The following is a 15006-nucleotide window of genomic DNA, read 5'->3' on the forward strand; positions in this document are numbered from 1 at the left end:
CTTATTTACAAAGGATAATATATATATATATATATGGAGATACCTATGACTATATATATATATATGTATACGTTATATTGTAGCTAATAGAAATAGAAGAACCTTTATATTTTTTTAATTCGTCTATCGTGCGTGTTTTATATAACGGCCTAATTGTCAATTTTTTGAATCGCCATTTCATAGACATACCGTTCCCATGAAAAGCATTTGCCAATCGAAACATTTTATCTAGAAGTGGCTCAATTTATCATTTCTGATTTTTAGTCAACATCCATAAGCCCCAAATAAAAGATCAACCTATCTTATCTATTAATAAAAAAAGAGTAAGTTTGAAGAATTTCAATCGACTTCGAGTTTCCTGAAGGAGCCACTAATGCCACACATCATGCTATCGCTGGAACCAACGCTCGAGCAACCAAATCCTTGTTTCAAAGCAGATACGGCACCCTCCCGAGCTTTTTCAGAATATTGGTCAAGGCATACCTTCATTTTATCGTGACTTAACAATGTCGGTCTTAATTCTATTAATTCTTGTCGCCAGAGATCTAGAAATAGAAAATATTATCGGAGGCGTTCAGATAGGAATTCATTCGAATTTGTTGTTAAATATTTTAATTCGTTTTACCGATCATTTCTTTCATAGGCATGGTACCACCATACTCTTTAGGCAGCATACTAGCATCCATCTTGTTATTTAATGCATCTTCCAGGCTGGTATAGATCTTAACACGACTTTTTATTTTCTCGGAGATCAAGGACATTCCAAAATCAAGAGCGAATTTTAAAGATGGATGGGCATTGATAGCGTGAACTTCTTTGTGTCTCATAGGTACCGTACGCTGAAAACAACAATTTTGAGATAGACGATAAAAAAATTTCTTCTTAGAAACATTTCAGTAGAATATACGATATATAAACAGTCGTATCCTTTTATTAATATACAAGCTAACGATCTTTAAAGGATACCAGTATTAAAAACTTGAAAGTAATAAAAATCCGGTTTCGGGTATTCCCATTACTTTTAAAATTTAAATTGGAATTTTATTATACGGAGATAAAACACGATATCTTACTTCTCCATTTTTAACAATACGAACAGCTTCCTTGGGAGTAAACAAAGTAAGATGAGGAAAGCTGACTCCCGCGCCATCAGCGAAATGAACAAATCCGCGAACTTGACTCTCCTCGTCTTCCATCAAAGCTTCGTAGGTAATAGCGTGTATCTTGCACATATCTGCGTTGGTATATTTATGTGGATCAAAAACACCTATAATGAATGGATAAAAAATAAAATTTTCTTGATTAACTCGATTGATCGAAAAAGTCATAATATTATGTTAGATTAACAAAAGTTTATTAATTAAAATCACAAATTTATATACTTAAGTTTGGAAACTACCTGGTCTAGCAATAATAACACGGCGACCTTTGTGATCGCGACCTGGTGCAGCGAATAGATATCTGTAATTAATAAAAATGATAAAACATATTCGATAAGGTTAGAAATGTAAGAAGATTTCTGAAGGATCCTTGAAATTTTCCAAGCTCGTAGGATGGCAAGACTTTATTCCTCTTCGTTGTTGATCTTACCCCAATGAAAGTAATTCCTCCATTGTTGGTTCCATTACATCCAAATGAGTAAATGCAGGATGATAAACTTGACGCAAGAGAAGGTAACGTTCGGTTGTTTCTTGAGCCATCGGTACATTAAACTTCTTACTTCGTAAGAATCTCAATAAAAATCTTGCATCTAATGATAGATATATATTAGACGAGTGTGGAAATAAAAGATAGATTATTATTAATTAAAGGAGGTATTCTAATGTGTCTGGTGAACAAAAAAAATTGAATCTTTAATCTTTGCATATTCCTGTAGTTTAGGGTTTTAAAAATGGGTCCTGAAAATTTCAAAGTGAAATTCATTAAAATAATCGAGAATCGAAAGTTTAGCGGTCACAATCCCATAGAAATTACAATTGTATGAGAAAATGCCCAAAAATCATTTGGAAAAGGTGTGATCACGTTAGAATACTTCCTTAAGGCTGCTAATAAAAAAGATCTGTTAAAAATAGGTCAAAATTTAGAATAAACTTTCTCACCAAGTCGGCAATTTTTAATACGCGAGTTTAATTTTATCCAGCTACGCATTTGCTCGAGTGCCTGGTCACGCGTATTCTTATCCTCTCTAAGCTCATCCTTTGCAATTTTTTGAGTTTCTTCGGAAAGTTTGCACTCGTACTCGTCCTCTTCGGTTACCCATTCTATCGCACCACTGTCCATCTTATTTTCTGTCTTCGTTGTTTGCTGTTCGATGTACAATGATCCCTAAGATCCTACAAATTGATCGTAAGATAAGCATCGTAAGGATTGGTTATCATAAGATTGGATGACGCGATGAGTTTACGCTTCGTCATTCAAGTTAACAGCAATTTCTCTCTCTACTCTCGTTCTCTTTAATTTCACTTTCTTTAAAAACGTGTCTGACCTTGTTACCTAGATTCTACGCATGCTCGAAACGAATACACACAGAAATATGACGTTTCAACAGACACACGTGAGGGGAAAAAAATTTGTTTATTAACATAAAAGTGCAATATCACTTAAATCATGATGTAATATTAATTTACATTGATTTCAATTATTAATGAATGCACGTATAAGAAGTTTTTCGTATTAATCATTTTACGTTTGAATTTATTATATTTTAGAAAAAATCTATCAAAAAATGAATATTAATGCGAATACATTATTATATAAAAAGTGTATTACGTTTTAATATAAATGGAAATTTCTATCCAATTGCACAATTAATTTATATTTCTGTTTAATTCTTATTTTCGAAGTAATAAAATAATATGTAATAATACTGAAAACGCTTGAACGATTAAATAATATAAACGTTTTATTTTCGTGCGTATATCCTGAAATGTTGCGTACGGTGATTGCATGTTGCAACAACTTTCTCCGATTATGTAATCTACCAGGGAGTTTAAACATCTTTGTTCCTTGGTATCAAACGTAACATGAGTAACAGATGTAAGAACCGAATGATGATCGAAATATCTCAAAAAGAAAATAATTAAAGTCGGTGTCCTAAATCGATAAATAATTATCTTTTTAATCTGACGATTAAAGTAAACGATGTGATATTTATTTAAAACTGCATACTAATATCTATTAAAAATTTCAAGAGATTTGTTTCACTCTAACACAAAGTCGATTTATTTCAAAAAAAATATATGATTGTTTATCCAAGTTCCTCCATTAGAATCGTATTAACAATTTACATCCGTTTCATTCGAAAAGTGTTCATAACATGCAAATTATATGAAAATGATGATATTATTGTTGACAATAAGGTATATACAATATATACACCCTGTATATTAAAATGGCAGCCTGATAATGACAGCATTTCTCATCGAAATTTCACAAAAGGCAAATAGCCTATCTAAGACGCGAAGCCATAACTAATATCGATCTCTTCCGTATAGAAAGTGGAGGTTATCGGCTAGCTAGGCTGACTTTTAAGATTACCTTTAGAGAGTCAATACGCTGTTACGTATGATCCTGGTAAAAGCCACCTTTTCTTCGTAATGCATTACGACTATTACGTATACGTACGATTCTATTAAATTCATCCTCTGCCATGGATAACGAGACCCGTGGTTGTTTAATTATAATGATACCATATAATCATATAATAGTTACACGCAATAAATACAATTAGTAAAATTTCTTTCAGTGCAACAACTATTACGAGTCCGAGTTATGTCATGGCTATTTTTAATTAACCGCGAAAAAAAAGCTTAAGAATTTATATTCTGTTTCTCTCCTGTTGCTTTTAATTTCAATTTTGAAGTATTTTTTTTTTTTTTTTTTTTTCGAATGAAGTATAAAAATTAGTTTTCTATTTTCGATTAAATTTCTTTTTTAAGGGTAGCGATAAGCGAATACGTCTATGTCTACGTTTTTGTAGATGTTTCTGCAAAAAAAACGAATGGAATTTTTCTTTAGAGAAATAAACGCGAGTATCTAAAATTGATTGGCCATTTTTTGTCAATCGTTCACCGAAACCCGTTTATTCAGTGTATACAAAAAATGTTGAACTCGCGTTTTCTTGACTTACTTTCCCTCCGCTTCTACTTTCAATCATAACCGTTTTCCTCGACAGTAAACGATCAAAAAGAAATTTATAATAAAATAAGACACTCATGCCCATTCTATGGAATCGGATAAATATTTCCTTACGCTACGCGCGTGCGATCTTTTAAGAGAACAAAAGGCTAGACTATCAGTAATTATAAGTTCAAATTAGAAATATTTGCATTTTTAAATTATTCTTAATCAAAACTTTGATCAAATATAATCGTGTGCTATAAGCATCAAATTATATGATATTTTTTTATAGTTCAAACACCTAATTTTGTCAATTTTGTCGATAACTTTATATTGCTATTTATGAAATTTATTAAAATACAATCATTGGCCATAAAGTATATGGACATAAATTTTATTTCTCGCTGTATTCTTATGAAATAAGATTGATATAAATACACGAATAATTATATTTTTCTCAATTTGATATAGATTCTTTTCAGAGCTCTAATATCGAAAAAATTTGAAAAAGAATCTACTGAAAAATGACCATGAGCCAGATTTTGTTGACTTTGAAATAATAGTCCTTGAAATTCAAGAACGTTTATTAATGAAGCCAATATAAAATATATTGTACATATATACCGAGTACTTGGGATTCATCTAACGTCGATCGGTACAGTATATTGATTTAACATTTCGTGACTAGTATCAAGAATTCGATTAAAATGAATCAACTATATTTATTTCTATCTTTTACAAGAAATATGATGATTCAATGCAATTCTTTTATAATTGTTATTAAAAAACAAATCGATTTGGAAATTGTATTTTTTCCTTTGTTTGTTCTTGACGTGAAAATATTATGCGAAATCGATAAAAATATAATAGAAAATATGATTGTTGAGAGAGAAATAAATAAAAAGTAAGAGCATTAAATCCACACATACTGATGAAGAAAATATTGTAAACATATAAAGGGAAGAAAAATAAAGACATACCTAGAAAGAAGCCAGTCTACGTGCTCGATGGTGACTGTTCCCCTCTGCTCTTACGATCGCTCTTTTATAATTTTCAGAGACCCCTTACTTCCTCCTCCAGCTCAGGTACCTTGCGTCCCGCGAATGAGTAAATTTCTTCAAAGTAAATGAAAGGGGGAGAAAGAAAAAAAGAAATAGCGAGAGAATATGCTTGACCAGTTTTCAGATCTATCGTGGCCTTCCGATTTGCTCGTGACTGAATAAATGAACGAAAATTTAAGGAATTTTATAGTGGTCTGGTCGATTTATCACTCGATTTATGACACATTTCGTAATATATACCAGTTCTACTTATATTTTCTTTATTTTTCTGACTAATAAATGATACGCTACTAATGCTACTCTTCTTACGAGTATATGTAATAATTCGTGATACGAAAGAAAAAAAGCATAAACTCGAAAATATTGTTAGAGCAAAGAAAAGATGAGAATGACAATTGTAATTTTATTCCGTCACGTACAAAAGGAAAAATATTTCATAAAATATTACACACATTAAAATGGAATTTCTGGCAAAAGCGACATAACCAACCCAAGTTGTTGCTCATTATGTAATGTGAAACACGTAACGAACAAATATTGCAACTTTTCTATTAGTTCCGATATATCTAATATTATCTATTGGAATTTTGCGATAGGATGTGTTTGAAAAAAGTCAAATTCAAAATAACGGGAAGTTATACATTACTCAGATAAGATTATGAGAACTCGCGCCTTTTACAAAATTATATTGATTTGATCCTTGCGTTGATTATTAATCGTTCTGTTTAATTAAATATTATTATGTATCATATTTAGTGCATTAAATTGTTAATACTTTAAAAAAGAATTTCCAAGGGAAGGCATTACTGTGTTCGTTTGCAATAATATTATACAATAAATTTCAATTAACAAATTAAATCGCACGATGAAAGTGTAAGAGTAATTGTACGTGCCCGACATTGTATTATTTTTTTCTCAAATTGTAAAACGCAATCTTGTGGAGAAACATAGTCTGAGTGAAATGCGAGTAATGACTATAAGAAAGTTTTATGAGAAGGAAGAGAAGGGAAAGATGTATTACGTGTGCGATAGGGATTTAACCGACATCGAGCTCGATTGCGTGTATGTATTTTTAATGATCTTTTTATATATATATATATAATATAGGCAAGACATTTTGTCATTCTTTCTTTTCCATTTATAATTGGTAATGTTTTATTTTTTATTATAATCAGCAAGTATAAAATATAATGTTTAAATACACGGTTTCGTACAACATTCTTTCAACATAAGAATAAAAGCTAGACTTTCTGACACAACATTTCTTATCATGTTTGTCTTTTATAATGAATTTGTCTATTATAAGAACCATTTGAGACTTGGTGTGAAAAACAATGTAAGAAAGGCACTTGATAGTTTCTAAATATAACAATATAATATTAATTTAGTAGAAGATAATAACGGAATATCACATTACATTTTGTTTTTTAATCAGTCTTTTTTAACTGTTTAAAAGATAGTCTTGTATATAGTTAATATAATATGAGTTGATAGATTGTTTAAGTATTATTCTCTACCAATAATTTGAACCTTTGCGTAAGCGCCTTTACAACCGCTATTAGATACCAATAAACTTTTCTTTACTTCTAGTATTTGATCTTTTCTAAGTTTTAAATGACTATCTTCCATTGCTTGTACTATGCATTTCTCCAAGGCTTCTTCATTTAAAAGATTATATCCAAATATTCTTACATCATAGTGTACTTTGGAAAACACAGCAGTAATATTTTTAATATTTGCTTCTAATTTGATTGTACGTTTTAAATTGCGATCCACTTTCTCCATGTTAATCGCCGCTAATATAGTAACACAAGTATTCTTAAGTTTCAATATGTTACTTGAAAGTTTTAAAGTATCCAAAATATCATTTTCTCTTAAATTTTCTAGAACAATTAAATTACAATAATAGGATGAGATCTCGTTTACGTCAACCTTATTTAAAGGTGGAATATATTGTATAATTTTATTATGTTTCGGAAAATTTCTTCTTATGATATCAATAGTATAAGATTTTCCTACTCCAGTACTTCCTATAAGTACTGCGAACCTTGTGCAGGTATTGTATGTTTCTAGAAATTCAATTAAAGATGATATAACTTTATTTTGACCATAAATTTTTTTTCCTAATTCAATACTAGCGTTGGAAAAATCTGACTTATGATCGCAAACAAATTTTACATCTTTTTCTGGATTTAACAAAATAGCTATTAAAAATATAATTGTTGGTACTAATATAAAAAATGTAACTTTATAGAAAAAGTGCAAAGAATTCTTATCTTTCATCGGAATGGACGTTGCAAGAGGACGAACTTTCTTCTTTAATTCTTCATATGATTTTTTCTCAGAGCTAGCATTTGAGTTCTGTATTTTTTCAGTCTTAGTTTCCAGTGACTCTGCTTCTACAGGATTAATCAAATTGGCAGTATCATTGTCTTCATTATTATGATCCGACACATCCATTTTATCTACTTCCATGTACTCTATTTGATTCTGTTGCTGCATGTTTGATTTAGGTACATTAACCACAGGTTTAAGTGAATTCCAATCCATAAATTCTGATTTACTATTGATACATGGAATTGTATTTTCCCAGGTTTTTCTATGCTCATTTTTATCTGATAATAATCTTTCGGATATTTTTAATTGCCTGTAAATAAACCATAAACGTATATGAATGTTATTCAAACAACAATTTTTACGAATGCTTTTTACCTGACACAGTTAGTTCTGTCAACTATCTGCTCGCAACTGTATTGTCTCACTAAACTAGGTGATCCCAGACCTTGATAGTATTCTTCAATTAATATTTTCCTACTAGTAGATGGTAGATCAGAAAAACTAGCTGCTCTCGTCAATTTATTCTCACCTTCATCGTCTAAAATTTTTAAGGCCGCAAAGTGATTTTCCATTACATCAAGTAAATTTTCAAAACTTTCCTACAAAAACAAATCACAAATCTTAACCTTCAAATCGTTTACTAGTTTTTCACTTCATTCTTACTTCACTCATTTGGATCCTCAAAAATTGATGTATTTACTTTGGAAAAATATTTAGCAACATTCTTTTACCTGTTGTTTTTCTTTGGCAACTAAAACGCACTCTTCTTTAAATAAATAAAACAATAGAAAATTTTCGGCATGTAAAACACATTACAGACATCAACGACGTTTATAAGAATTTATTGAAAAAAAAAGAAAAAAATTAATTTAAAAAGCGCGCATGCGCAATTCAATTCGCGCGTTCCGCTCATTCTAATTGTCCAATTCCGATAGTTTCCCACGTTCCAAAATCAGAGCAGTCTTTCGCGTATTCTTGAGCGCGTGTACTGAGTTGTTCAGATTAGGTAACGAATTCTACGTGATGTGACATTTCTATGATCGCAAACAACTCAAAAATGTATTTGCAAAGTTTCTTCACTTCGTGCTTCTGGACTTTATTAACAATTACAGTGGTTACAGCTAGGATCCATAAACTTGAAATACGGGTTAGTATCGTGCAAAGGATATCTCGCTTTTGATAGTCTTTTTTCCTTCCTCTCTTTTTCCGCCTTTACCTCTCTCTCTCTCTCTCTATCTTTTTCACCAATTCTTTCTTCTTTCGATTGATATAGTATAGATTAGTTGCAATAACGATACATTACCGTGTGTGTAATGACCGTGCAATATCATAGATGAATAGGTGTGTTACATCGATATCTTTCTCTTCTATATATGCGAAACATATATCTTATATACATATGCGTATAATATGTGGTACACAGTAGCGTAACATACGTAATACATGTATGGAAACGCCTATAGCATCAATTCATTTACGCAATCAACAATGAATCACAAACATTTTGCAGCTATACGTAAAGAATATTTTTCGAATAAAATAAATTAAACTCTACTTATACATAAATGACATTAAGTTAAATGTCTATGAAATATGTGTGCGTGTATGTGAGTACTTGTCAAGCCAAATGTGTGGAAGCATTGATTATCACATATTTTTGTTTTTTTTTCCTTTTGCAGAAAGACACTAGGCGATATATTTCTCTCAGTACCTTTGGTTTTTATAAGGATGGTATTCTTAACGTCAGTCTTACGAATTTCAAAGCCGATCCTTCTGACAAAAATGCAGTGGTAAGTTATACACAACGCCATTATTTAGTACAGAGGCACAGCCACCTGTTTGTCTTCTCCTTTCATCCTAATTTGTCAACTTATTGTCACAAGAAATATAAATGTATAGTTTTTCAATGATATAGTTTGGATGATATAAGATTAACAACGATATGTTTTCTTTCATATTTGTGAGCATAGTCAGCGCATATATTCTGCGATATATATCTATGTATTAATGTTTAAGCAAAACTTTCTTTATTTGGACTTCAGTTTGGATTCAGTTTGGACCGGACACTCAGCGACGCAGTGAATCCTTATTTAGATAGTCATCAAGAAAGATGCGTACTTCAAGACTTGTCCAATCCCAAAACAGAGCTGGAGAAGAAGGATGATAGTAGTGTCATATACTTTATAATGGATTTGAATAATTTGTTGTAAGTAAAAGTATTACATCTATAACGAAAGAACTTTATCGATAAGTATTTTTTGTTTTTTAGATTGAAGATAAACTGCAGTCGCAACATACATACCGTTCACATATATAAAGACTCCAGTTTAATACCAAATTTCAGGATAAAAAGAAATTCATTGCCAACAAAATTTAGTGATACGGCTCTATTTCCTAGAAGGAAACGTAACACATCTATACACGGTAAGTGATTCATTTTGTTCGAACATTAAATTAAACTTGTAGTTTTCTATTTTTCTATTATATGACGCATACGCTATCATTGCTAATATTAGAATTATAGTTAAATTATATTCATTACCAACAGATGGAAATCGGTGATTTGGCTAGCTCTTCATAATTGCGATATCTATCTTGCCTCAGACGGTTGATTATTAATATTCTATCCATTAGATAAAGTGCCAAATTTCAAAGAAACACATTATTTTGAATATTCCAAACAGCGTAGAGAAAATTTTAATTATTTATTCATTTAAAATATTTTTAATGTAGATAATACTTGAAGATATTGTTGGAATCGTATTTAAATATTCTCATAATCATTAGAAAGACTTTTTCTTATAATTTAAGTTGGTGGGCATTTATAATGAATCCTTGAGCAATAATCAATGATAGATTGAAATAATTTGTGCCTTTGGGCAACCAACCAAATTTAAAAAGGAAATATTTTATGAATGTATTAGTATTTATGTCTGTCTCTCTCTTTCTTTCTCTATATTCGTTTGATCGGAATACTTTATTTTTTTTTTATTAAAATATGATATTAATGTACGTTTTCTAAATAAGAATTTTCCGACTAAAATGATTGACGAACAAGCACATGTGGATTTGAAGCAATGTTGGTGATCGAACGTTTCCTTGATGGCAGTTGCTATAATTACATCTTGCCCTCAATTTTATAAATAACACGAAAATTAGGTATTTTTGAAAGTTTGATTAGGTAACTATCTTCTTTAAATCAGTTATAGATTTTTCTCTTATGTCCATCAGTAATGAAATTTTCCTTATCATTTAAATTCCTTTTTTAACATAACAATATGTTTCCATATTAAATTTTGCATCATATATCTTTATTTTTATTACAATTTTCATTACCATGTATTATTTAAGAAACTATCTCATACGAACATTTGATTGCAGAAAACCTGTTAGAAAAATCCGTTAAAAAAGAGGAGATTGATCTCAAACCAGAATTAAATAGTTGTGATCATTTAATACAAACACCGCTACCGATGACTATGGGAAATATAAAGGGCAAAATATATTATAACACAAGCTTTGCCATGTACGTAGGTAGTAAAGAAGAGGAAGGTCTTTACAATCTTTATTTTCATAATTGTCCTAATTATAAGGCTAATACTCAAGTTGCCTTAGATTTTACGGTAAGATATCATGTACGATTACGAGTGAACATTTTTTAAGAAATAAAATAATACACGAATATATTTATATTTTATTTATTTACAGATACAAATAGCTGAAATCAATCGTGGAAATTTTCTTAGTGCCGGAGAAATGCCTCTACCAGCTTTGTACTTTATGATGGCTTTCTTATTCCTCTTTTCTGGTTGCTTCTGGGTCTTCATACTTAAGAAGAGCAAGTAAGGTTTCCATTTATAAACCGTGAAATCTATAGAAACTTATGATTATTATTTATGCAGGCATCCCGTCTTTAAAATTCATTACTTAATGACAGTACTGGTATTTCTGAAGTCTTTATCTTTACTATTCCACGGCATCAATTATCATTTTATACAAACAAAAGGTGAACACGTAGCAGCATGGGCAATATTGTATTATATCACGCACCTGTTAAAGGGTGCTGTACTATTCATTACTATCGTCCTTGTTGGCACAGGATGGACATTCATTAAGCATATTTTAGCGGACAAAGATAAAAAGCTTTTCATGATAGTCATTCCATTACAGGTAATAAAATAAGACATTATATATGGAATATTATAGTATCAAAGAAAGTCAATGTAATCTGTTATTTGATTATTTAGGTATTAGCAAATGTTGCAGAAATAATAATAGAAGAAGGCGAAGAAGGCGATATAGAGAATAAAACCTGGCGCGACGTTTTTATTCTCGTGGATTTGCTTTGTTGCGGTGCTATTTCATTCCCGATAGTATGGAGTATCAGACATTTACAAGAAGCTGCTCATACGGACGGCAAAGCGGCTGTGAATTTACGGAAACTTAAACTTTTTCGACATTTTTATATCATGATACTTGGTTATATATATTTTACCAGATTTATAGCGTACTTGCTTAAGGTACGTAATCTTTATTACTTTCAACTTTTGCGTACAAACATTTGAGAGATTTATTTATTTAGCGGTATCAATATAAAAACGTATATTTTGATAAACATAGCAAGTCCCTATTTTTGTTTCGATAGAGTACGGTACCCTTCCAATACGAATGGTTGCATGAAATGTCTCGCGAGATGGCAACGTACGTTTTCTTCGTTTTAACGGGCTACAAGTTCCGACCAGCTTCCGCGAATCCTTATTTTACATTAACAACTGATGAAGTTGATCAAGGTGACGATGACGATGAAATGGACATCGTGTAAGTATTATTTTACTATAATACGAGATCAAATCAAATATATATATATAATTTTTTAACGATTTTATAAATTCAAACGGTCTTTGCAACGATCATTTTGATATTTTTTCTTAGATTAACTTATCCTATTCTAACGTCACGAACTTAGTCTCTTTTCTAGCGTTAGCGGTGGCAGCGGACTTACCGAGAATCTCAGTAAAGTTAGCAAAGTCTCCAAAGTGGTGAGGCCAACGACCTCGGAGGTTCCATCTACTCAAGAAGAAAGAGACAGTCTTTTTAACAAAAAAGATGCTACTCACGAATATGACTGAACACAAAAACTATACGTAATAGGTCCATTTTGGGTATGCTCCAAGTGTATAACGTACGTGTATTTTGTGAAATCTCAGTATGCTTTCTTGCGAGTAAGATGAATGTACTTTGCAAGAAACAGAGAAAGAGAGAGAGAGAAAGAGAGAGAGAGAGAGAGAGAGAGAAAGTGTATGTGTGTGTATGTAAGGCAAGAGATAGTTTTAAAGTAGTTAACTCGAAACTTTCTGTATATTTCCTATTTTATAGGATAATTCACGCAACTGTAACTCATATCTGTTTTTTTAATTGAAGCCTAGGTAGAAATATTAGAGGAAAAAGATGGATGCTTTAAGGTGGATTACATATTTACAATCATATTTGCATTAATTCATGCACATTTTGGAGTTGCAGTCTTTTTAAATGGATAACCTTCGTGATTTTTACATACATCGAATATTTTCGCGATTCTACATAAAAAAAAGTATCAGGGAAACATGAGAAATGAAACATGGAACATGAAAAATCGAAAAATGATTATATCACGAGGTATTTAGAAAAAATATCTTTTCCTACTAATATTTTTATTTAACTCCAACCAAAAAGAAAAGGTATGGATTGTTACAAATGCGCGAATCATTCTGTATATACGATCGTTTCGTATTCCTTAGAGAGTAAAATAATAAGAGCAATGCGCCGCGTGCCGCAGTGGTAGTTTAAAAAGCAATCGTACAACTTTGTATTATTATTACTATTAATATTATCATTACCATCATCTTCATCATTATTATCATCATCATTCTGTACTTAACGACGAAATATTCGATTATTGTAAAGTTCGATCGAAGCATGCATTATCGTACGGAGATCGTAACTTAATAAGTATGTATAATGTACTTTATATTTTATACGTCGAAATATTTTCCATCGCGTAGTACGTCCCGTTCTCCTCCCCCGTATTTTACGAAATTCTACGTGCATAGTTCGGCATTCGTTACGTTTCGGCAACGTTTTTAACGTGCTTAAGATTATTACGACCAAATCCGTAAGAGGACTCTTTAGATAACTCGTGTGATACGACTACGTCCATTCAATAATGATGATTTTTCACTACTTTTTGTTTTTTTTTCTAGGATTTTGTAAATAGGAACGGAAAAGGAGATTAGTTCGTGAAACCAGCAAGGATCAGTTCATATTCACAGTTTCACAATTTGATAATACAATTTTGTGAAATTTTCTCTAAGCATTTAAGACAATTATTTCGATTATTTTCTTTTCGCGACACGCTTAAAAATTCTTTAAACGCCCCTGCAGGACGCTTAGGTATGTTGTGATAGGCGGTCCACGCCCGTGTCCATATTCGTCATTTATCTATCGCAATTCAATTTTTTTCTATTTGCACTTTATAATCCTTCTAGTAAAAACAAATAATTGTTATGGATACCAAGAAATAATTGGAAACTCTAAATATTTCCTGTCGACGAATTTATTATAATACGTTATTGCGAATAATATTATTATTATTATACTATTATTATTTGTGCAATATATGTATCGTATATCAGTTTGGACATTTGTTATAGCTAATGCACTATGTTAACATGTAATAAGCAGAAAACGACGGAAAACATATTGAAAAAATAAAATGGATATTTTTATGAAATTCTAACGGTCACATATTATATCAAATAAGCATTCCGTAGTTCGGATTCGTATGAATTGTAGAGATTGAGATCGTATCATCTAATTATGCGATCTGTATTTTTCATTGATCGGATAAAATACCAGACTAGGTTTTCATCGTCCTAACCAGTAATAGAAAAGGTAGGTATATACTTGCATACTTATGCAACATACAAGCAAATAACTTTAACTGATATTGTCCTACGAGGTAACACAGGACAAATTGTTGCAGAGTTCAGTTTCCTGACCATGGAAAAAAAATTAGAAGCGCAACGATAACGTAGCTTTAGAGAAGATATACGCGACGTTGTTGTCGGTAGCTTGTTCGCTTTTTATGTTTACCATAAAGCTGGCACTTTTATGCCACGCGTAAATGAAGCTAAACAAATGTTAAAACAATCCCTGCTTAGTTCATTTTATTTAATTTTTTGTTATAATCAACTACTTTAAAAATATATTTTGTTTTTTTAAATTTTATTATTCCGCTGAAATTGTTAACGAATCCAACACATTTGGATGTGTCGCATCACGGTAATATTTGCTTTTAGTTGGCTGACTATATCGATTTTTACCACTTACATCAGAAAGAATTGCTTATTATCGCTTTCCTATATCAACGATATTTATTACTTGTCACTGGTCGCTTTTAAGCATACATGTTTTGTTTGATATATTTACGGTAATATAATTGATTTCATAG

General features: G+C 31.0%; 3 protein-coding genes across 7 annotated transcripts; 1 reads left to right on the forward strand and 2 right to left on the reverse strand.

The window, feature by feature from the left end:
* Positions 1–48: 48 nt before the first annotated feature.
* Positions 49–5205, reverse strand: LOC122524447 (alpha-tocopherol transfer protein-like). Its single transcript, XM_043646742.1, has 7 exons — positions 5100–5205; positions 2100–2333; positions 1591–1750; positions 1400–1461; positions 1074–1267; positions 626–839; positions 49–545 (listed from the first exon to the last, which is right to left on the reverse strand). The coding sequence occupies exons 2-7, from the start codon at positions 2278–2280 to the stop codon at positions 340–342; spliced, it is 1017 nt and encodes a 338-aa protein (XP_043502677.1). The 5' UTR covers positions 2281–2333; positions 5100–5205; the 3' UTR covers positions 49–339.
* A 1104-nt stretch (positions 5206–6309) lies between these two features.
* Positions 6310–8355, reverse strand: LOC122525290. Of its 2 annotated transcripts, XM_043648007.1 has the most exons (4): positions 8249–8355; positions 8047–8116; positions 7893–7962; positions 6310–7827 (listed from the first exon to the last, which is right to left on the reverse strand). In XM_043648007.1, exons 2-4 carry the CDS (start codon positions 8087–8089, stop codon positions 6687–6689), a joined length of 1254 nt encoding a protein of 417 aa, XP_043503942.1. In that variant the 5' UTR covers positions 8090–8116; positions 8249–8355; the 3' UTR covers positions 6310–6686. The 2 variants fall into 2 exon arrangements, with proteins under 2 accessions (XP_043503942.1, XP_043503933.1); XM_043647998.1 differs by having other exon boundaries at positions 7893–8116.
* A 111-nt stretch (positions 8356–8466) lies between these two features.
* LOC122525275 (protein GPR107) lies at positions 8467–14286 on the forward strand. 4 transcript variants are annotated; one of them, XR_006305742.1, is made up of 11 exons: positions 8467–8664; positions 9197–9307; positions 9560–9723; positions 9787–9941; positions 10899–11140; positions 11226–11359; positions 11420–11687; positions 11765–12037; positions 12163–12335; positions 12484–12699; positions 13757–14286. XR_006305742.1 is itself a non-coding variant. In XM_043647961.1 (10 exons), the coding sequence occupies exons 1-10, from the start codon at positions 8554–8556 to the stop codon at positions 12644–12646; spliced, it is 1794 nt and encodes a 597-aa protein (XP_043503896.1). In that variant the 5' UTR covers positions 8467–8553; the 3' UTR covers positions 12647–14286. The 4 variants fall into 4 exon arrangements, 3 of the variants coding, with proteins under 3 accessions (XP_043503896.1, XP_043503909.1, XP_043503919.1); XM_043647961.1 differs by having other exon boundaries at positions 12484–14286; XM_043647974.1 differs by having other exon boundaries at positions 12496–14286.
* Positions 14287–15006: the final 720 nt, after the last annotated feature.

The sequence above is a fragment of the Polistes fuscatus genome, unplaced genomic scaffold (assembly GCF_010416935.1).
Source record: "Polistes fuscatus isolate 324 unplaced genomic scaffold, CU_Pfus_HIC Scaffold10, whole genome shotgun sequence".
Classification (NCBI taxonomy): Eukaryota; Metazoa; Arthropoda; class Insecta; order Hymenoptera; family Vespidae; genus Polistes; species Polistes fuscatus.

Coding starts and splice junctions, on each gene's coding strand:
- LOC122524447 (XM_043646742.1), bottom strand. CDS start 2,280: ATGGACAGTGGTGCGATAGAATGGGTAACCGAAGAGGACGAGTACGAG. Junction 1,268..1,399: donor TGTTATTATTGCTAGACCAG/GTAGTTTCCAAA, acceptor CATTCATTATAG/GTGTTTTTGATCCACATAAA. Junction 546..625: donor GCCTATGAAAGAAATGATCG/GTAAAACGAATT, acceptor TTCTATTTCTAG/ATCTCTGGCGACAAGAATTA.
- LOC122525275 (XM_043647961.1), top strand. CDS start 8,554: ATGATCGCAAACAACTCAAAAATGTATTTGCAAAGTTTCTTCACTTCG. Junction 9,308..9,559: donor CTTCTGACAAAAATGCAGTG/GTAAGTTATACA, acceptor TTTGGACTTCAG/TTTGGATTCAGTTTGGACCG. Junction 11,360..11,419: donor TTCATACTTAAGAAGAGCAA/GTAAGGTTTCCA, acceptor TTATTTATGCAG/GCATCCCGTCTTTAAAATTC.
- LOC122525290 (XM_043647998.1), bottom strand. CDS start 8,089: ATGGAAAATCACTTTGCGGCCTTAAAAATTTTAGACGATGAAGGTGAG. Junction 7,828..7,892: donor GACAGAACTAACTGTGTCAG/GTAAAAAGCATT, acceptor GTTTATTTACAG/GCAATTAAAAATATCCGAAA.